The sequence below is a fragment of the Amblyraja radiata genome, chromosome 18 (genome assembly GCF_010909765.2).
Source record: "Amblyraja radiata isolate CabotCenter1 chromosome 18, sAmbRad1.1.pri, whole genome shotgun sequence".
NCBI lineage: Eukaryota > Metazoa > Chordata > Chondrichthyes > Rajiformes > Rajidae > Amblyraja > Amblyraja radiata.
The window spans coordinates 26,601,658-26,622,643 of record NC_045973.1 but is presented as its reverse complement, the minus strand read 5'-3'; the positions used below and the strand labels follow the sequence as shown (position 1 = coordinate 26,622,643).

At 43.5% G+C, this 20,986-nt stretch overlaps 1 protein-coding gene across 1 annotated transcript in view; it reads left to right on the top strand.

Moving 5' to 3' along the window:
* Positions 1 to 1,029: 1,029 nt before the first annotated feature.
* txnrd3 (thioredoxin reductase 3) overlaps positions 1,030 to 20,986 on the top strand; it is a 46,822-nt gene continuing 26,865 nt past the window's right edge. The window contains exons 1-10 of the mRNA XM_033036963.1: positions 1,030 to 1,223; positions 1,678 to 1,806; positions 3,026 to 3,086; positions 6,531 to 6,640; positions 10,044 to 10,148; positions 12,385 to 12,457; positions 12,966 to 13,085; positions 14,086 to 14,228; positions 16,115 to 16,230; positions 18,953 to 19,178. Coding sequence (XP_032892854.1) covers positions 1,170 to 1,223; positions 1,678 to 1,806; positions 3,026 to 3,086; positions 6,531 to 6,640; positions 10,044 to 10,148; positions 12,385 to 12,457; positions 12,966 to 13,085; positions 14,086 to 14,228; positions 16,115 to 16,230; positions 18,953 to 19,178 — 1,137 coding nt within the window. The 5' untranslated portion in view covers positions 1,030 to 1,169. The remainder of the gene's footprint in view (positions 1,224 to 1,677; positions 1,807 to 3,025; positions 3,087 to 6,530; positions 6,641 to 10,043; positions 10,149 to 12,384; positions 12,458 to 12,965; positions 13,086 to 14,085; positions 14,229 to 16,114; positions 16,231 to 18,952; positions 19,179 to 20,986) is intronic.

Below are 20,986 nucleotides of genomic sequence, written 5' to 3'. Positions count from 1 at the left end.
AGTGCTGGATCGGCTGGGTCATTTTTCTCTGGATCGTAGGATGTTAGAAGTGACCTAATGGAAATATATAAAATCATCAATAGACAGTGTCTGAAGAAGGGTTTCGACCCGAAACATTGCCTATTTACTTCGCTCCATAGATGCTGCCTCACCCGCTCCGTTTCCCCAGCATTTTTGTCTACAATAGATATTGTGAATACAGTCTTTTTCTCGTGGTAGGGCAGTCTAGCACTAGAGGGCATGGGTTTAAGATGAGAGGGAAAAAGATTGAACAAGAAACAAAGGGGCAACTTTTTTACAATGAGAATGGTGGGCATATGGAACGAGCTGCCAGGGGAGGTAGTTGAGGAAGGTACTATAACAACATTTGGCAGGGATATGGGCCTACTGTGGTTAAATGGGACTATCATAGATTGGGCATCTGGTCAGCATGGATGAGTTGGGCAGAAGGGTCTGCTTCAACTGTATAGTTTGGTGTCGTTTGTTTGGAGAGCTGTCTTCACTACTAGAGCTGCAATGTTGTCTACACCCATTGCACTGGCTGGATCCAATTCTTTCAGCCACTTCTTTATAGTGTAAGAATGAATTGCAGATGCTGGTTTAAACCGAGGATAGACACAAAAAGCTGGAATAACTCAGCGGGACAGGCAGCATCTCTGGAGAGAAGGAATGGGTGACATTGGCTGAAGAAGGGTCTCGACCCGAAACGTCACCAATTCCTTCTCTCCAGAGATGCTGCCTGTTCCGCTGAGTTACTCCATCTTTTTGTGTCTATCTTCACTTCATTTATGGTATTGGAACAAATCAATTGGCTGTAGAATGGCTTTTATGCAGGTGGGAATCTTTGGAACAAGGATTGTGACGAATTAGTATATTTATACCGAGGTACAGTTAAAAGGTTTTTGTTGCATGCTGTAACATGGGTAACTATTACTGTTGCCATCACTCATTGTAGGGGTGGGGGAGTTGAAAGGCAGGGAGGGAAATTATTCGGCCCACCGACTTCCCGCGCCCAGCCGCCAGGGGTCGCTGTTGCCGTGGCGACGTTAACGCCTTCAGAACTCGCGCACTGTTGGTCACCCCGGCAACTGAGTGGTCGCAGCCACAGCCACAGCAGCAGCAGCCGCCGATCTGATCCCGGTCCCACCTCCCGAGAAGAAGGATCCTCAATGGGTTTGACTATTGGTTCGTCGCGGGGCGGAGACAGAAAGGAGGAGAAGGAGGTGAATGAAATGGAGGATGAGTAAGCATGCGCAACAGGGGCCGGTGGATGGAGACGGCGGCCGGGTGAAGGGAGCATGCGCGTTGGGACGAGTGGGAAGAACCATTAGCAAGGGGCGGGACGAGGGGAGCATGCGCGTTGGGGACAATGTGGGAAGGGACAGCAGAGAGCTTGCGCCTTGGAGTTAATGGGGGGGGTCAGATGAGAAGAGGAGGGGCGAGGTGGAGCATGCGCAACGGCACCGGTTTGTGGGGAGGGGCTCGGAACGGAGAGGTGTGCACAGAGCATGCGCATTGGGACCAATGGGTGGGTCCAGGTGACAAGGGGCGGGACGAGAAGGGGAGCATGCGCAGTTGGCTCGGCACCGGTAGTCGGCTGCCGAGCGCGAGAGATTCGGGAAGGTGTTGCGGTCGGAGCTGAGGTTAACGTCCGCGCCGGTCGCCACCCCCCCCCAGGCTGCCGCCCGCATGGCTTCCACCACCTTGTCCGCCCCGCAGGAGGAGATGAAGGCCACCATCAAGAAGCTGATCGACTCGAATATGGTGGTGGTGTTCAGCAAGAGCACCTGCCCGTACTGCAAGAAGGTGAGACTGGGTGACGAGGGGTGGGGGCCTTGGGGAGTGGGGTAGGGGAGAGCTTTTGAGTTAGGGGGGTGAGGGGCTGGGGGGGAGGCAGGTGGAGGGCTGGGGGAGAGGCAGGTGGGGGGCTGGGGGAGAGGGGGTGGTGGCCTGGGGGAGAGGGGGATAGCCGGAGGGAGAGTGGGATATGGCTGGGAGAGAATGGGCTATGCCTGGGGAGTGAGGTGTGGAGGGACATCGTGTGTCAACTTTCTGCCTTCCCTTGTTGGCTCTATGTCCATAATGATAGAAATGCTATGTAAACAGTCATGCTGCTGGGTCTCCTACCTAATTTCCATGCCTTTTTTAAAATCTACAATGGGGAAATGCTACAGAAACATAGAAAATAGGTGCAGGTGTAGGCCATTCGGCCCTGAGAGCATCGTTTTTCAATAAGACCATGGCTGATCATCAAAAATCAGTACCTTGTTCTTGCTTTTTCCCCATATCCCTTGATTCCTTTAACTAAGAGCTAAATCTCTCTTAAACATTCTCTTTAAAGTGAATTGGCCTCCACTGTGCCATCTGTGGCAGGGTCCCGACCAAAAACGTCACCTATCCATGTTCTCTAATGATGCTGCCTGACCCACTGAGTTACTCTAGCTCTTTGTCCTTTTTGCATTTCCTTGTTTTGAAGTGTTAGGTGAATTGTTATTTTCTTCAAGCGTTCCTCTATTCTCCAGCAGTTCTGGCCATGTTCGTACTTGGCCCTGGTCAGCAAGTATAGGAATGTTCAACTGTTGTGGTCATGGGCAGGTTCGTGGTTGAGGTGCTTCAAATAGAGACGAAGGTTGCAAGCACCTGCTTTAGTGGCAGGTTTATAAAAAAAAAAAATTCAAAAAAGTGTCGTCTTGTGCTCTAGAGTTCTACAAGTGCTGATAACACTTTACAAAGATAAATTGGAGTCCTGCAATTATATTACAATGTTCCCATGGTGAATTCAAATATCTTCAGGATCTTTGGATTGCAGTTGTATGGGACATATTAACACTTGGTTTAAAGTCAAGTTGCTGAAGGAACTCCAGCGGGTCAGGCTAGTCTGTTGAGGAAAATGGAGGAGGTGTGGTGGGGGTTGGTGAAGGTATAACTAGAGATGGGCACATGCCCATTGTGTGGTCTGTGGGTAATATTCAGACAATGTTTGTTTATTTTCATATCAAATCTCTCCCTTTTTTATATATCATAGGCTAAAGATCTTTTTGCGAGCCTGGGTGTTGATATTCACGTTGTGGAGCTTGATGTAGTAGGTAATAAAAAAAATTATTCAACTGAGTTTGGTTGATTGTGATTACCCAATTCTATTCAAAGACACTGTTTTAATATTTGATGTGCTGTCCTTATCAGTATAGACTTTCAGTAGAACATTGCAAACAAAAGGGAGAAGTGCAGAGTCATGCAGAGCAAGGGAAAATGTTTAGATTCTAGTTCAAATTGTTTATGGGTTATCACTTTATTACCATGATGCATAATAAACAATGAAGCTGCTGTGTCACCATGCTCTTGGATTTTTTTTTCTCCCTCTAATCTTCACCCAAATACATAGTTTGTCAGCAGCCCAACTTGCCCTCGAGTGAGAAGCAAAAATTATCAGGTTGATCACCTTCTAGGGGAATTGAGATTTGATAGAATTACATTCGGCCCAATCTGCTTGTGCTAGCTCTTCAGTAGAGTTGTTAAAATACTCCTGCAGCCCTTTACCTGAAGATTTTTATTCCTTCATTATTCTTATGACTGCTACTTACTGGCAGAAGGCACCACCAGACTGTGGAATAACTGCTTCGACCCCATTATCAGGATTCTGAATGGGCTTGAATAAAGGGCCAAGTGGATATTTAATTGAGCTGTACTAAATTATGTAATTGAAAGAATGAGTATGAAGGACATTTCTTTACCGGTGTGATCCATAACCAAGGGTTACCTGGACTTTCAGAGAGCATTTGATAAGGTCCCACATAGGCGATTAGTGGGCAAATTTAGGGCACATGGTATTGGTAACTTCTGAATCCCTCACCATCTTCCAGTCCCACCTCAAGACCCATCTCTTCACCTCTGCATACCCTTAGTCCCATGTCCCCCTCCCCTTTGCATCTCTGTCTTACTGCTCTATTTTGTTTTGTTCTTGACTCACCATGTAAAGCGACTTTGAGTCCTTGAAAAGCGCTATACAAATAAAATGTATTATTATTATTATTATTATTATTATTGGGGGTAGAGTGCTGACATGGATAGAGAATTGGTTGGCAGACGGGAAACAAAGAGTAGGGATTAACGGGTCCCTTTCAGAATGGCAGGCAGTGACTAGTGGGGTACCGCAAGGCTCGGTGCTGGGACCGCAGCTATATACAATATACTTCAATGATTTGGATGAAGGGATTCAAAGTAACATTAGCAAATTTGCAGATGACACAAAGCTGGGTGGCAATGTGAACTGTGAGGAGGATGCTATGAGAATGCAGGGTAACTTGGACAGGTTGGGGGAGTGGGCAGATTCATGGCAGATGAAGTTTAATGCGGATAAATGTGAGGTTATCCACTTTGGTAGCAAAAACAGGAAGGCAGATTACTATCTAAATGGTGTCAACTTGGGAAAAGGGGGAGTACAATGGGATCCGGGGTCCCTTGTTCATCAGTCTATGAAAGTAAGCATGCAGTTCAGCAGGCAGTGAAGAAAGCGAATGGCATGTTGGCCTTTATAACAAGAGAAATCGAATATAGGATCAAAGAGGTCCTTCTGCAGTTGTACAGGGCCCTAATGAGACCACGCTAGAGGCAGGAAACGTGTTCCTGATGTTGGAGGAGTTCAGAACCAGGGGCCACAGTTTAAGAATAAGGAATAAGCCATTTAGAACGGAAACGAGGAAACACTTTCTCACAGAGAGTTGCGCGTCTGTGGAATTCTCTGCCTCAGAGGGCGGTGGAGGTAGGTTCTCTGGATGCTTTCAAGTGAGAGCTAGATAGGCTCTCAAAAATAGTGGAGTCGGGGGATATGGGGAGAAGGCAGGAACGGGGTACTGATTGGGGATGATCAGCCATGATCACATTGAATTGTGGTGCTGGCTTGAAGGGCCGAATGGCCTACTCCTGCACGTATTGTCTATTGTAAAGACCCAAAATAATTAGTAGCAATTTTGAAGATATTGAACTTCAACCAGCTAGAGTCGACCATTATATAGGTGAAGTTTCATCTTGGTGGTGGAATGACAAGTAAGCTGAAGTTCATCACAATCATTGCAACATTTCTTTTTTAACCCTGACTGAATTTTTTTTTAGGCAGCAGCTGGTGAGAAAAATGTTGAAGGGGTCTAGGGGCCAGAGCTTGTGCTTTTCTCTTTGCCCATAATATTCATTTCTGCTTATCCTGTATTGAATTTCAAATATTGAGCCCAGCTATTTAAAGATGTGGTGCAAGTTGCTATGGCAATTGGACAAACAGTGGCTTTAAGAGGGAAATTAGCATCTAAAGCAATTCTCGATAGAGAGCGTGTGCTTTTGCATATACATGTGTTCAAAAGCACATCAAAGGTACTTTAACTATAAAGGTACATCAGCTGCAGATCATTGGTCTGCACAGGTCTTTAGTACTCAGCCAAGTGCACCATCTGGGCCGGATGCATTCTGTGGATTCGCCTTCTTAAAGTAGTTCCTGTGCAGGAAGTATGAGACATTTTCTGCATGTCTTGCAAATAGCAGTGAGAAATTCATCATTAATTATTCAATAATTTTGAATAATTATTCAACGCTACTTTGAGGGAGTGGGTGAATAATTATTCAGAATATGAAGTGGTGTGGAAGAGAAAGTAATTGGATAACGTAGATGGCCAATAAGTTTCTCCTGCAAACAAAAATTTAAATAACACTACCAGGTACTGTGTGGGCAGCAGGATTCTCTTTACTCTTCCACTCCATCGAAGTAGGGATGTGGTTCTGTTGAACCACAATTTCATCCTGACCTTTTAAACCCCAATCTCCATTTACAGTTTGCCATTCCCTGAGCTTGCTCAGTATGGGTCTTGTACAATGCAGATAATATATCCATAAGGCTTGCTAGCAGATTTCATTAATAGTTAATGTTCTAATATGTTAATGGCACAATATAAATATGGTCTATCTGTGGTGGTCTGTGCGTGGTTTCCATGACCTGCTTTGATTGTTTTACGAGTCACAGTTCATGACTTTCACATCTAAGTCCTTTAGTGCTTAGTACAGCTGACATAAAACACTTCAACTGCCCTGCCCATCCCAAAAATGTAAAACAAAAGCCTGTAACATTGATCAGATGCTGAACCAATTGGTGTATTTGTGCAGACTGCAAGCTAAATACAGCATGTCAGTCGTTTGCATGTCAGTCATTTACAATGTAGAAACAAAGAATTGCAAATGTTGGTTTCCACAAAAGAGCACAAAGTGCTGGAGTAACTCAGCGGATCAGGCAGCATCTCTAGAGAAAATGGATTGGTGACGTTTGAGGTCAGGGCCCTTCAGACTGATTGTAGTGGGGCGGGGTGGAAAGCTGAAGTGTTAAGGGTCTCAACCCAAACTGTTACCTATCCATTTTCTCCAGAGATGCTGCCTGAACTGCTGAGTTACTCCAGCACTGTGTGTCCAATTGTTTTCTTCAGGTATCCAGCCCTCTTGTCATTGCTATCCTGACACTAAGTTGTATTTCCTCTGCCATGTTTTTCTCTCTCCAGAGAAGGGAGCACTTATGCAGGAAATGTTGAATGATATTACGGGCCAGAAGACTGTTCCCAATGTGTTTGTTAACAAGGCTCATTTGGGTGGCTTTGACAGTACCAAGCAGGTAAGGTACTATTTGATGAAGCCGCACACGTTCCTTGCTGCGACAAATACTTCATGTAACCCTGTGGCGAACCTACATTTTTGGGCCCCTGAAGCTTGAACTGTTATGGGGCCCCCTTCGCAACCAGCAATGAGGTCTGAGTAACCACTGTTATCTTCTTTAATGGGGCTGTTCCATGACAGGCTGGCTAGGACCCCGGTGGGGTCCAGGGGCAGCTCCCTGGTGGGGGTTCAGAGGGCAAAGTCCTCCTGCATTTTCAATAAATTGAAAATGATTTTCAAGCTTTCTCGCCCCTCAAATAAACCTCACACCTTAACCCCACCTCACTTAACTAAACCTCCTATCTCACGCCTAATCAGCGCCTCGACTAATCGCCTTCTCCCGATATCTATAGCCCCCCCCAACCGTTGGCAGCGCCTCACGTGAGCGGAACGGCTACAACGGGGGGTGGGGGGGGGGGCACAGTGCGGTGCAGAGAGCTGGTGGGAGGAGAGGGGCGCACGCACACTGACATTGATATCGAGTCTGTGCCCCGGCCACTGCCCCTCCCCACGGGATATAAATCGGAAGAATACGCTTCTGGGTCCCCTCCAGGATTAGGGTCCCTTAAGCTTCATTAGTATCATAGTAGATCTGCCTCGATACATTTTAATTTGCCTCGCTCCTTTCCCTGCTTTATAGTTTAGTTGAGAGATACAACGCGGAAACAGGCCCTTCGGCCCTCCGAATCCGCACTGACCAGCGATCCCTGCACATTAACACTACCCTACACACACTAGGGACAATTTTTACATTTACCAAGCCATTTAACCTACATACCTCCATTTCATTTATTATTTAGAAAAACAGTCTGAATGTAATTTAGAAATTGCATGATAAAGTGTGGAGCCCATTCCAGATGTGTTTAGAATTCCAATGTGATGATGAGACCTACAGATCAAAGTCCTTGGTTTGATTCCCTTGTCTCTCCTAAGTTAAGAAACTCATCCTTTGGTCTACCACATGCTGACTGTTTAGCCTATCTTCATTAATTGCATTTGCCTGCATTATACTTCTATGTCATGCCTATTCAAATGTCTGTTTAAATGCATCCAAAAGTAGTGATTGTATCTGTTTCTCCACCACCTGGCAACATGTTCCCGATATCAACCACTCTCTGCATGGGTAAACTATTATCTCAGATCCCCTTTAAATCTCTTCCTCCTCACTTTATACCTTTTATTTTTGACATGTCTATCTTGGGACACTCAGCGGGTGAAGCAGCATCTATGGAGCGAAGGAATAGGTGACGTTTCGGGTCGAACCCTTCTTCAGATTGATGTGGAGGTTGGGGGCGTGCAGGAAGAAGAACGGAGGAGGCGGAGACTGTAGGCTGTGGGAGAGCTGGGGAGGGGACGGAGGGAGAAAGCAAGGACTACCTGAAATTGGAGGTCAGTGTTCATACCGCTGGGGTGTAAACTGCCCAAGCAAAATATGACGTGCTGCTCCTCCAATTTGCAGGGGGACTCTGGCCATGGAAGAGGCCCAGGACAGAAAGGTCGGATTCGGAATTGGGGGGGGGGGGGGGGGGGGGGAAGAGTTGGTGCTGAGCCACCGGGAGATCAGGTTGGTTAATGCGAACTGGGTGCAAGTGTTAGGCGAAGTGATCGCTAAGCCTGCACTTGGTCTCACCGATGTAGAGCAGTTGACACCTAGAACAGCGGATGCAATAGATGAGGTTGGAGGTTATGCAGGTGAATCTCTGCCTCACCTGGAAAGACTGCTTGGGTTCTTGGATGGAGTCGAGGGGTGGAGGTAAAGCAACAAGTGTAGCATTTCCTGCGGTTGCAAGGGAAAGTACCAGGGTAGGGGGTGATTTGGGTGGGAAGGGAAGAATTGACCAGGGAGTTACGGAGGGAGTGGTCTCTGCGAAAGGCCGAAAGGGGAAGAGATGGGAAGATGTGGCCAGTGGTGGGATCCCGTTGGAAGTGGTGAAAATATCAAATTATCTATTGTATGTGACGGCTGGTGGTGTGGAAGGTGAGGACAAGGGGGACTCTGTCCTTGTTACGAGTTGGGGGATGGGGAGTGAGAGCGGAGCTACAGGATATGGAGGAGATCCTGGTGAGAGCCTCATCTATAGTCGAAGAGGGGAACCCCTGTTCCCTAAAGAATGTGGACATCTCCGATGCCCTGGTTTGGAACACCTCATCCTGGGTGCAGATGCTGCGTAGACGGAGGAATTGGGATTAGGGGATAGAGTCCTTACAAGAAGTAGGGTGGGAAGAGTGTAGTCCTGAAAGCCATGGGAGTCGGTGGGTTTATAGTAGATGTCGGTCAGTTGTCTGTTACCTGCGATGGAGATAGTGAGGCCTAGAAATGGTAGGAAAATGTCAGAAATGGTCCAGGTGAATGTGAGTGCTGGATGGAAGTTAACTGACTTCATCCATTTCACCACTAATCCTCCGCTCTGTTCGCATTAACCAACCTGATCTCTCGGTGGCTCAGCACTTCAACTCCCCCTCCCATTTCAAATCCGATCTTTCTGTCCTGGGCCACCTCCATGGCCAGTGTGAGTCCCACCTCAAATTGGAGGAAGAACACCTCATATTTCGCTTGGGCAGTTTACTCCCAGAGCTGCCAAGTAGTACGGATTTGCCGTATTTTGTACGGAACGTCACCCATTCCCTGTCTCCAGAGTTGCTGCCTGTCCTGCTGAGTTGCTCCAGCTTTACGTCTATCTTCAATTTCAGAGTTAAATTAAAAACACAGAGTGCTGGAGGAAGTCAGCGGGCCAGGCGGCACCCGCGGAGGGGATGGACCAGGAGCTGGCCAGGGCGAGAGAGATGCAAGAAAACAGCTATGACATAATACACAATAAGCTGAATACACAATAAACAAGTTATGCATTCTTGTACTCTTTCATGGGTATGACCACACATAAAAAAATATTGATTTCAGGTACTAGAATAATGAAATGCTCTGACAAACCTTGGCAGCTCTGTACACCCCAGCGGTATGAACATTGATCCCCAATTTCAGGTAGTCCTTGCTTTCTCCTGGAAAGGTTGGTTAATGCGAACTTAGCGGAGGGTTAGTGGTGAAATGGATGAAGTCAGTTAACTTCCATCCAGCACTCAAATTCACCTGTGCTCCAGGTGAATACAGCGTGCCTCCTCCTCCCCTTCCCAGCTCTCCCACCGCCTACTGTCTCTGCCTCTTGCTTTCTTCTTCCCGCCCCACCCCCACATCAGTCTGAAGAAGGGTCTTGACCCGAAACGTCGCCTATTCCTTTGCTCCATAGATGCTGCCTCAACCGCTGAGTTTCTCCAGCATTGTTGTCTATCTTAACTTTCATTGCTGTGGCCTTTAACCTAACCTAACTTTGCAAAGTATGATTAAGTAATTTTTTTTAATCCTGCAGGCTCAGGATGATGGCTTGTTGAAGAGACTTTTGGATGGTGGTGAAATGTATGATTACGACCTTATAGTTATTGGTGGTGGTTCTGGAGGACTTGCAGCCTCAAAGGTAAAGTGTCTTTTATATTGTGAAATAAATCTTAATGGTCATTCATTGATGTAATAAGAAAACATTTGTTCATAAAATTTGCTGCAGAAAGTGTTAGCAACAGTTCCCCTTATCAAATTGATGTGGAATTTATTATTTTTATGCAAATTATACTCATTGAGTTCTCCATCATTTATATAAACAGTATTTACCTGTCCAAGTAGAGGAAGTGATAAAAGGCTAACCTGAAATATCACCTGTTTCTTCAGATGTTTTCTGACATGTCCGATGTTTCCGACAAATTGTCTTTATAATTAAAGTTTAGAGCATTTGGCTTTTTGCTGTGAAATTGATAATGTTCACATCTTAAAAACGGACAAAATACAATGGTTAAGGTAAACCACACATACTTTACTTTTACGACAGACGGGAGTGGAGGGAGATGTTACAGTCCAGAAGTATCCAGTGATACTTCTGGTTATCCCAAGATACCACTCACTTTAACAAAGAATCCCGGGGTCTTTTATACAGCAAAAGTCACGTACGCAGAATACCAATGGAATTAAGTAATGTCCCAAGAAGCATCAGCCAAGTCCTAATATGGCGTTGTTTTTCACCTTTTGCTGAAAATCAAGACATTAGTCATAGTCCCAAGATGCAACAGTCCAGTCCTAACATGGAGTTGTTTTTCTGTGCCAATTTGTGTCTGTCCCCCTTATCAGTGCTGACTATCCTAAAGGGCCTGTCCCACTTTCACAACCTAATTCATGACCTCTGCCGAGTTTGCCCTTGACTCATACTCGCAGCATGGTCATCACGATGTCGTAGGTAGGTCGTGATGCTAGTCGTAGGTACTCGTGGCATCAAGTTAGGTCAGGGTGTTTTTCTAGCCTGATGAAAAATGTCCACGAGTAAAAAAGGTCGTGAAAGTGGGACAGCCCCTTAACCCTCTTAACTGCTAGTGCTTTTCCACAGAGAAATACAAAGCCACAAGATCTGATCATGTATCCCAGCAAGCAATGCAATAGCAGTTGGCTCTCATTACAGAACGTGGTGATGACTAGTTAGGCGGAGTAGAGTGTTACAGAAAGTGGTTAAATATGGCAGCAAACTATATAATAGCGATTAACTTTCAGAATTATTTTCTGACCATTTGGGAATATAGAGGCTTTAATTAGCTTATTTGCTCACATTTCTGAAAGGGAGTTAAGTTCATATAATGGGTGAATGCTGCCAAGGCTGGCACCTGGGTACATAGTAATTTCATTGCAAACTGAAATTATGTTCTCTACGGGCTCTAACTGCTAGAGTGTCATAAATCATTCCCAATTCACGCTCAGTCACTCTACACCATCCCCCATCAGGAAGGCCGAAAGAACAGTTTCTTCCTGGCCATGTTCATTGAATAAACCTTCTTGCTTGCAGACTACAATAGACAGGTTCTGGTTCAATGGCTCTTAGCCAACCTCAGAATACACAGAGTGCCTCGGGGGAGCAAGAGATGAGCCCCAAGCCCACTCGCCCATGTCTTGTGTCATGATATTGTCACGCTTGAAAGGCTTCAGAAATAATTTATGAGGATGTTGCCAGGACTAGAGGGTGTGAGCTATAGGGAGAGGTTGAGTAGGCTGGTCTCTATTCCATGGAGCACTGGAGGATGAGGGGCGATCTTATAGAGGTATACAAAATCATGAGAGGAATAGATCAGGTAGATGCACAGTCTTTTGCCCAGAGTAGGGGAATTAAGGACCAGCAGGCATAGGTTCAAAGTGAAGGGGAAAATAATTAATATGAATTGAGGGGTAACTTTTTCACACAAAGGGTGGTGGGTGTATGGAACAAGCTGCCAGAGGAGGTAGTTGAGGCTGGGACTATCCCATAATTAAAGAAACAGACAGGAATATGGATAGGGTTTTCGGCCCGAAACGTCGCCTATTTCCTTCGCTCCATAGATGCTGCTGCACCCGCTGAGTTTCCCCAGCAATTTTGTGTACCTAGGAATATGGATAGGACAGGTTTGGAGGGATATGGACCAAGCGCAGGCAAGTGGGACTAGTGTAGCTTGGACATTGTTGGCTGGTGTGGGCGAGTTGGGCCGAAGGACCTGTTTCCACTGCATCACTCTATGATGTCAATGTATACTTTGCAAGTTTCTTTGTAATCCTTTAAATATTGGTTTATTCTGACAATTGTAGGCAATTTGACTGAGGCAGCCAATTCTATTGGGATGAATCTTGACCTTTGCCTTTGTTTACAGGAAGCTGCCAACCTCAATAAGAAAGTCTTGGTGTTTGATTATGTTGTGCCGACGCCCAGGGGAACTACTTGGGGTATGTTTTTTTGTGTTTTCTGCTAAGCTAGAATTTTCACGGATGTAGACAAGCTTTTAGAATTTTGCTTGTATTGTTGTCCGAGTCTGTGTGCCTGTGATGCGGTTGCAAGCCAGCGAGCCTTTCATTGCACGTGTACCTCACCGTACTTGTATATACGACAGTAAACTTGACTCGACTTGAATGTCTGTATTTACACTGGAGTTGAATCTTTTACCTAATATTGTGGTGGAATTTGACTTGGATATCAATTATTTCTGCCATTCTCAAAACGAGAATAGTTGCCCAACAATACAACACATACTAAACCGAAATATCTAATGTATTTGGGTGTCAGCAGTATATTTCAGGAGAGGAGAGAGACGATTTAATTATCAGAATATTTTCTACATATTCATGGTTTATTTAATATTTAGAATTGGTTGCACTCCACCCCCCCCCCCCCCCCATATCTCCCTCCATGTTGGTCGTTCTTAAATCTGAATTGTTCTACTTTCTTTCTCTTGAGGACTTGGAGGTACTTGTGTAAATGTAGGGTGCATCCCAAAGAAGCTGATGCACCAGGCTGCTATTCTAAACCAGAATTTAAGTGATTCCCGTAAGTTTGGCTGGGAGTTTGAAGAGACAGGTAAGATTTTGTAAACTAATTTGACTGTTTTCCTTTGGAGCTTAATAAGTGGATTTCTTAACACAGCAAACAAGGTGGCTAAATTTGAAAGGTATGTTCAGTTTTTTTCTATGATGGATCAATGAATTCAGTTAACTGTGTTCAAGACAGTTTCTCCATGTTGTTATAGCATTGTAATTATGGCATTTGGCCCATCGAGTCTATGTTATCATATCATATAACTATTAAAACTCTGATCTTGTATGTGGATGTATTTGTTTGTGTGTGTGTATTTATTTGTGTGTTTGTTTGTCTGTGTATAATCACCTTCTCGAAAAAAACGACACCCTTATGGTAAAATGTTTACATATTCCGATAGAGATTTTCCCCCTGGAGTTCAAAATCACCTTATCTGAAAAATTCATGGTTTATTTCTCGAGATATTAATGAAAATGTTACTGAGATACTTACTATATTATAATTTTGCTGCATGTCATTGTGGTATATTGGTTGGTGAATATGTTTAGTTTGACTTTATTTGAAGCAGAAATAATATGTGAAGCAGAAATAATATGTGAATGCTTCATTGAGCATAATTCCGACTGGTAACTACGCACTTCATCCGAGCACATTATCGCACGCGTCATGCAAACCGTCTTAAATGACCACCTAAACTGTCATTTGGCAACCTAAAAAGCTGCCAAGGTTGCCCGGTTGGCAACGGGGAAAAAATGTTACGTGTGAGCACTGCTCTCTTCCCTCTTCCTCCCCCCCCCCCCCCCCCCCTCCCTCCCCCATCTCCTCTCTCCCCCCCCCATCTCCTCTTCCCCCCCCCTCGCTCTCCCCATAAAGGTATATTGCTTTATGTGGTTCCTTATTTAAATGTCGCAGTTCCCTTTTGACTTTTAAAAAAGAACTGCATTTTCTTTTAATGTGACCCTTTATTTAGAACATTTCTTACCAGTAACTGCTACAATATTGCTATCAAAGTTGGAAAGACTTATTTGTTTCTGAATTACAGTTCAGCACAACTGGATCAAGATGAAAGATGCGATCCAGAAGTATATTGGCTCTTTGAACTGGGGCTACAGAGTGGCCTTGCGGGATAAGAAAGTAACTTATCATAACTCATTTGTTGAGTTTGTGGAGCCACATAAGGTCAAGGTATGTAATACTGTATCTTTGTTTATATAAGAACATGTACAGCGTGTTTTATAGAATTACTCCTTGTATTTCCTTCTTCTGCCATGTGTTCATTTGGTTATCTGCAATGTTAGAGAATCCTGGCACTTCAAAGATTTAGTCCATATCCTAAAAAATGTAGTTCAGTCTAATTTCATTCCTTATCTCTTGGTCCATGAATGTTATGACATTCCCAGTGCCTATCTAGGAACTTTTTTAATTTGATGGTTTCTACAATTTTCAGTTTGTACTCTGAGTTGCAAAATACTGCTACTTGTGTCCACCTGCAGCTTCCTCTTGATGTCACAGCCTTGGATACTCTACTGCGCATTAATTTTCATTGGATTTAATTATTTTTACTTTTTTAAATTTTGTTGTCTTTGTCAGCATTTATAACCTACCCTTAATTGATTCTGAACTGAGGAGGCAGTAAATAGCCAATTGTATGTAGGTCTGGAGTTGCATGTTGCCCAGGTCAGATAAATAAGACATGTTTCCTTCTCTGAGGGGCATCAACAAACCCGGTGTGTTTTTATGATCATGCATCATGCAAATAAAATCCTGTTTCATTTTAATTCCAAGAATTTATATTCATCCTGTCGCTATAGGGGGATTTTAACTCTTGTCTGCATTAATGATCAAGGGTTCTAGTTGCAAGTTATGTTACAATCAAGAGCCTCCATACCTTGAATGCTTGAGTTATTTCCCTCGTTGCTCTGACAGAATCCTTTCACCAGAATGACTACCTTGGTTCAGGTCGTAGCTCACTTCCACTGATATGGACAATTAGAGATTAATTGATTGATAAATCCTGGCTTTGCCATCTTTGCTTCCAACCAATAAACCAATATGATACATGTGCGTCCTTGTTTTAATCATTCACACATTAGAAGCTACACCTACACTTGCCTGAATTGCTTCTCGGGTCTATCCAGCTTTTCAACCTTTCTGTCCTGCCGCAGCAGTGACTTGCCCATGGAATGCCTGTAAGGGTTGGTGTTGGATGGGCCAGGTTGAGTACTGTTGCTTCTCAGCCTTGTGATATGGGGCTCAGGAAGACACTTGGATGGCATGGTGAGTATTATGCATTTCTGGGAAGTGGCAACATCATTACAAAATCTGTGGGATGGGCAGAGCAAAGCCAGTAAACAGAAGAAGACACGTAAATGTCTCCAGAGGCCACGAGTACTGGGCGTCTATCCACATGAAGAGTGATGGGTGTCGGTCACCAGTAATGCTTCACACTCTCCATGTTGGCTACACTGCATCCTTGTATCCAATATCCCATAGTGGAGCAGATATGCTGCTTAAAAGCACATCCTACCGGATGTGGAGTCGTCAGACCACTAAATAGGCCTCTCATAAGCTACGGGTGCAGTCCTATCTCATGTTGCCATTGCAATTTTTTTGATCTGCTCTTTCTCTGTAGCTATAACGCTGTAACATATTCAGCACTCTGGTATTTTTTGCTTTGCACTACCTGTTGTACTTGCGTTTGGTTTAATTGTGCTCGTTTATGGTGTGATTTGACTGGAAAGCACGCAAACAAAGCTTTTCACTATCTCAGTAACCGTGAGAATAATAAACCAATATCAATATTCTGCCATGTGCTTTGTCTGAGACACTGTGTTCAGGTCCAAGAGCGTTAATGGAATCAGCACCATAGCAATGTTGTGGTGGGAAACAAGGGGGTGGTGGGGGTGATGGTGTGGGGGAGAAGAGAGTCTGCTTGATTACATCCACTGTTCATTTGACCTCGTGTTTATACTGATTGAAGTGTTTCATGTGATTTTATTTTCCCCTCCACTGTAAAACATCATTGTATGTGAACAGTCACTTTTCTCCTCTCTTTCTCCAACTGCCTCCAGGCTACCAACAGGAAGGGAACTGCGACCTTCCATACAGCAGATAAATTTATAATCGCAACAGGCGAAAGACCTCGTTATTTAAATATACCAGGGGATAAAGAGTACTGTATAACCAGGTGTGCTTCCTGAATATCATTTTTCTTTGGTGTGGCTATGATTGTGAGTGCATATGTTCCTTGGGTCTTTGAAAGCAACACTGGTTTCTTTGTTATAGATTCATAAAGTTTCAAATTCCAGGTCGATAAAAAATTGTTACTAATAGTTAGTGTTGAGTAAACTAATAGTGCCCTCCTAACCCTATGTAATATCTGGTTGCTATAGTGGCCTCCATAATGTTTGGGACAAAGACCCTTCATTTATTTATTTGCTTCTGTACTCCACAATTTGAGATTTGTAACAGAAAAAAAATCACATATGGTTAAAGTGCATATTGTCAGATTTTAATAAATTTTTAAACAGATTTTAATTTTATATATTTTGATTTCACCATGTAGAAATTACAGCAGTGTTTAAACATAGTCCCCCATTTCAGGGCACCATAAAGTTTGGGACGTAGCAATGTCAAGTAAATGAAAGTGGTCATGTTTAGTATTTTGTTGCATATCTTTTGCATGCAATGACTGCTTGAATATCTGCGATTCATGTCCATCACTAGTTGCTGGGTGTCTTCTCTGGTGATGCTCTGCCAGGCCTATATTGCAGCCATCTTTAGCTTATGCTTGTTTTGGGGGCTAGTCCCCCTCAGTTTTCTCTTCAGCATATAAAAAGCATGCTCAATTGGGTTCAGATCAACGATTGACTTGGCCACTCAAGAATTGACCATTTTTTTAGCTTTGAAAAACTCCTTTGTTGCTTTAGCAGTATGTTGGGGATCATTGTCTTGCTGTAGAATGAACCGCTGGTCAATGAGTTTTGAGGCATTTGTTTTAACTTGAGCAGATAGGATGTGTCTATACACTTCAGAATTCATTATGCTACTCCCATCAGCAGTTGTATTATCAATGAAAATAAGTGAGCCAGTACCTTCAGCACCCATACATGCCCAGGCCATAACACCCCCACTACCGTGTTTCACAGATGAGGTGGTATGCTTTGGATCTTGGGCAGTTCCTTCTCTCCTCCATACTTCTTGGCAAACTGTAACCTGGCCATCCTATTTTTGTATAAAATACCCTTTAATAAAATCTGACATGGATTCCAGGATTCAATGGTGGCTCCACTGTTTGTTATCTATCTATACATACATACATACATACATACATAACTAAAACTCTCATCTTGTTATTTTCCGGTTTGCATTGTTTTTACAATTGCGCAAAAACGGTACACGACAGCGCTATGATTTGTCGCCACCTTACTCACCAGTCTCCTGTGCTTGTTCTGTTCTGTTTTGTTCCGATTGGTGGTATATTATAAGTTAATCTGGGTCTCATCTATCCACAAGACCTTTTTTCCATAACTGTGGTTGCTGTTTTAAGTACTTCTTGGCAAACTATAACCTGGCCATCTATTTTTGCGGCTAACCAGTGGTTTGCATCTTGCAGTGTAGCCTCTGTATTTCTGTTCATGAAGTCTTCTGCGGACAGTGGTCATTGACAAATCCACGCCTGACTCATGAAGAGTGTTTCTGATTTGTCGGACAGGTGTGTGGGGATTTTTCTTTATTATAGAGAGAATTCTTCTGTCATCGGCTGTGGAGGTCTTCCTTGGCCTGCCTGTCCTGTTAGTAAGCTCACCAGTGCTCCCTTCTTAATGATGTTTCAAACAGTTGATTTCGGTAAGGCTGAGGTTTGGCTGATGTCTCTAACAGTTTTATTCTTGTTTCTCAGTCTCATAATAGCTTCTTTGACTTTCATTGGCATGACTTTGGTCCTCAGCAATAAAATTTTCCAAAGACATTATGGTGCCCTGAAATGGGGGGGGAGACACTATGTATATACACAGCTGTAATTTCTACATGGTGAAACCAAAATGTATACAAATACTCTTTAATAAAATCTGACAATGTGCACTTTAACCACATGTGATTTTTTTTTTCTCTATTATATATCTCAAATTGTGGAGTACAGAGGCAAATAAATAAATGATGGGTCTTTGTCCCAAACATTATGGAGGGCACTTTTTTCTGGACATTGTATTATGCAGACTGGTTTTAATTTATGTATTTTCCTCTTTAATTCCCTTGAAAATCTCCTTAACCAGGAAACTGAGAGGGTGGCACAGTGGCGTAGGGTAGTGCAGGTGGCAGACCAGCTTCTTCACAGCACCAGAGATCTAGGTTCCATCCTGACTTTGGGTACTGTCTGTTTGCATGTTCTCCCTGTGACTGTGTGGGTTTCCTCTGGGTGCTCTGGTTTCTCCTACATCCCAAAGACTTGTGGATTTGTAGGTTAATCGGTTTCTGTAAAATTGCCCCTAGTGTGTAGGGAATGGATGAGAAAGTGGGATAACATAGAACTAATGTGAGCGGGTGTTCAATGGATGAGTGAGAAGGAATTAAAAATATTCTGGCCAAAGATAGGAAGTTTAAGTGGAGTGTGAATCTTGCCATCAAGCTTATTCCACTTTAAGATCATGGTAACCTCAATAGCACATTAGTATCTACCTATCAAGTACCTGTCTGCACTTAAAAAGATATTGAAGGAATCTGCTTCCTTGGAGGAGGGACACTCCAAGGACCCTTGGAAGAGAAAACCCTTCACCTCATCTTTTAAATGGGCGAGGTTGGCGTGGACTTGGGCGGAAGGGCCTGTTTCCTTGCCGTAGCTTTAAAATTAAAACTAAAACTAAACTATTCCTGTTGATTCTCATTTTGTGCTTCTTGCTTTGTTTCCACAGTGATGATCTATTTTCACTGCCTTATTGCCCAGGGAACACTCTGGTTATAGGTGCTTCCTACGTTGCACTGGAATGTGCGGGCTTCCTTGCTGGCCTGGGATTGCAAGCGACTGTTATGGTGCGCTCAATTTTTCTGCGAGGATTTGACCAGGAAATGGCAGGGAAAGTAGGAACTTTTATGGAAAGTCACGGGGTGAAATTCCTGAAGAAATATGTGCCAACTAAGGTAATGCAGGAGATATTTGTTACAATTGTCTTACAATATTTGACTTTTGAGATGAGTAAAGTTGCAGGAAGGAGGACTTCTACAAAAAGATTGCAATATTAAGATCTTAATATTTACAGCATCAGAAATACGATTTTAAATGTTGCTCTTAATCCTATCGATTTAGAAATAAAAAAAATTGAAATACTTAAGTTGGAGTTTGTGTGGAGAGTAATGTTTCAGGTCAGCAGAATGATCTGGTGAATAATCAGCCTCTCCACACTTGTTGCTTAGCCAATTGAGTGTTTTAACAGCTTGCTTTTCCTGACAAGGTTCAAATCTGAATTGGGTACATCCTTGATTTTCTTGGTTTCTTTAAACAAGAGGGGAAAACAGACAGCAACGTTTGTGTTGTTTGCCAGGGATCATATTAAATGGAACAGGCTTGAACACGCTGTTTCTAATCTGTATGTCTGTATGGAAGAGAGTGAGAGATCAATTTCCATTGTTTCCATTCAAACTATTCATATATAGGCTGCCTTCCCTGAATATGTTGGCTGTTGAACTCTGACGGATCCCTCTAGTTTCCCTCTTGCCAGCTTCATCCTACTTTTATTCCTTCAGTTTAACTACTGAATAAAACTAACCAATATGAATTAATCAGCCTCTCCACACCAGGTGATGAGCGGTGCTTGGTTTCCTCCAGACGTGACACTTGACATTCAGGCCAAAGAGTTCAACCTTGGTTTCATCAGACCAGAGAATCTTGTTTCTCATGGTCTGAAAGTCCTTTAGGTGCCTTTTGGTAAGCTCCAAGTGGGCTGTCATGTGCCTTTTACTGAGCAGTGGCTTCCGCCTGGCTACTGTACCATAAAGGCCTGATTGGTGAAGAGCTGCAAATATTGTTGTCCTTCTGGAAGGTTCTCCCAGCTCCACAGAGGAACTTTGGATTTCTGTCAGAGTGACCATCAGGTTCTTGGTCACCTCCCTGACCAAGGCCCTTCTCCCCGATTGCTCAGTTTGGCCGAGCGGCCAGCTCTATGAAGAGTCCTGGTGGTTCCAAAGCTCTTCCATTTAAGAATGATGGAGGCTGCTGTGCTCTTTGGGACCTGCAATGCTGCAGAGATTGTTTTATACCCTTCCCCAGATCTGTGTCTTGACACAATCCTGTCTCGGAGGTTTACGGTCTTCATGGCTTGGTTTTTGCTCTGACATGCACTGTCAACTGTGGGACCTTATATAGACAGGTGTGTGCCTTTCCAAATCATGTCCAATCAATTTAATTTACCACTGGTGGACTCCAATTAAGTTGTAGAAACATCTCAAGGATAATCAATGGAAACAGGATGAACCCAAGTTCAATTTTGAGTGTCATAGTAAATGGTCTGAATACTTATGTAAATGTGATATTTCTTTTTAATTACTTTGTAAACATTTCTAAATGGCTGTTTTCATTTCTTCATTCTGAGGTATTGTGTGTAGATTGATGATAAAATAAAAATAATTTAATCCATTTAAAAATAAGGCTGTAACGTAACAATGTGGAAAAAGTGAAGGGATCTGATGCACTGCATAACTGTTGTAAATCCTGCTGTGTCCTTTGACAGCTGTCTTCATTGTCAGCAATTCCACCAGTTTTTGTATCGTTGCTTACTTGCTAACCAACCTGTTTACATGTTCCTGGGACCATTCGCCAGGCCAAGCAGTATCTGTGGGAAGAGTCGGTTAATATTTCAAAGTTGCTACTTAACCTGATTAATTTTTTTTCCAGCATTTACTGTTTATATTTTTAGCCTCTGCAATGTTTGGATTTTTTTTCTATCTAGCAT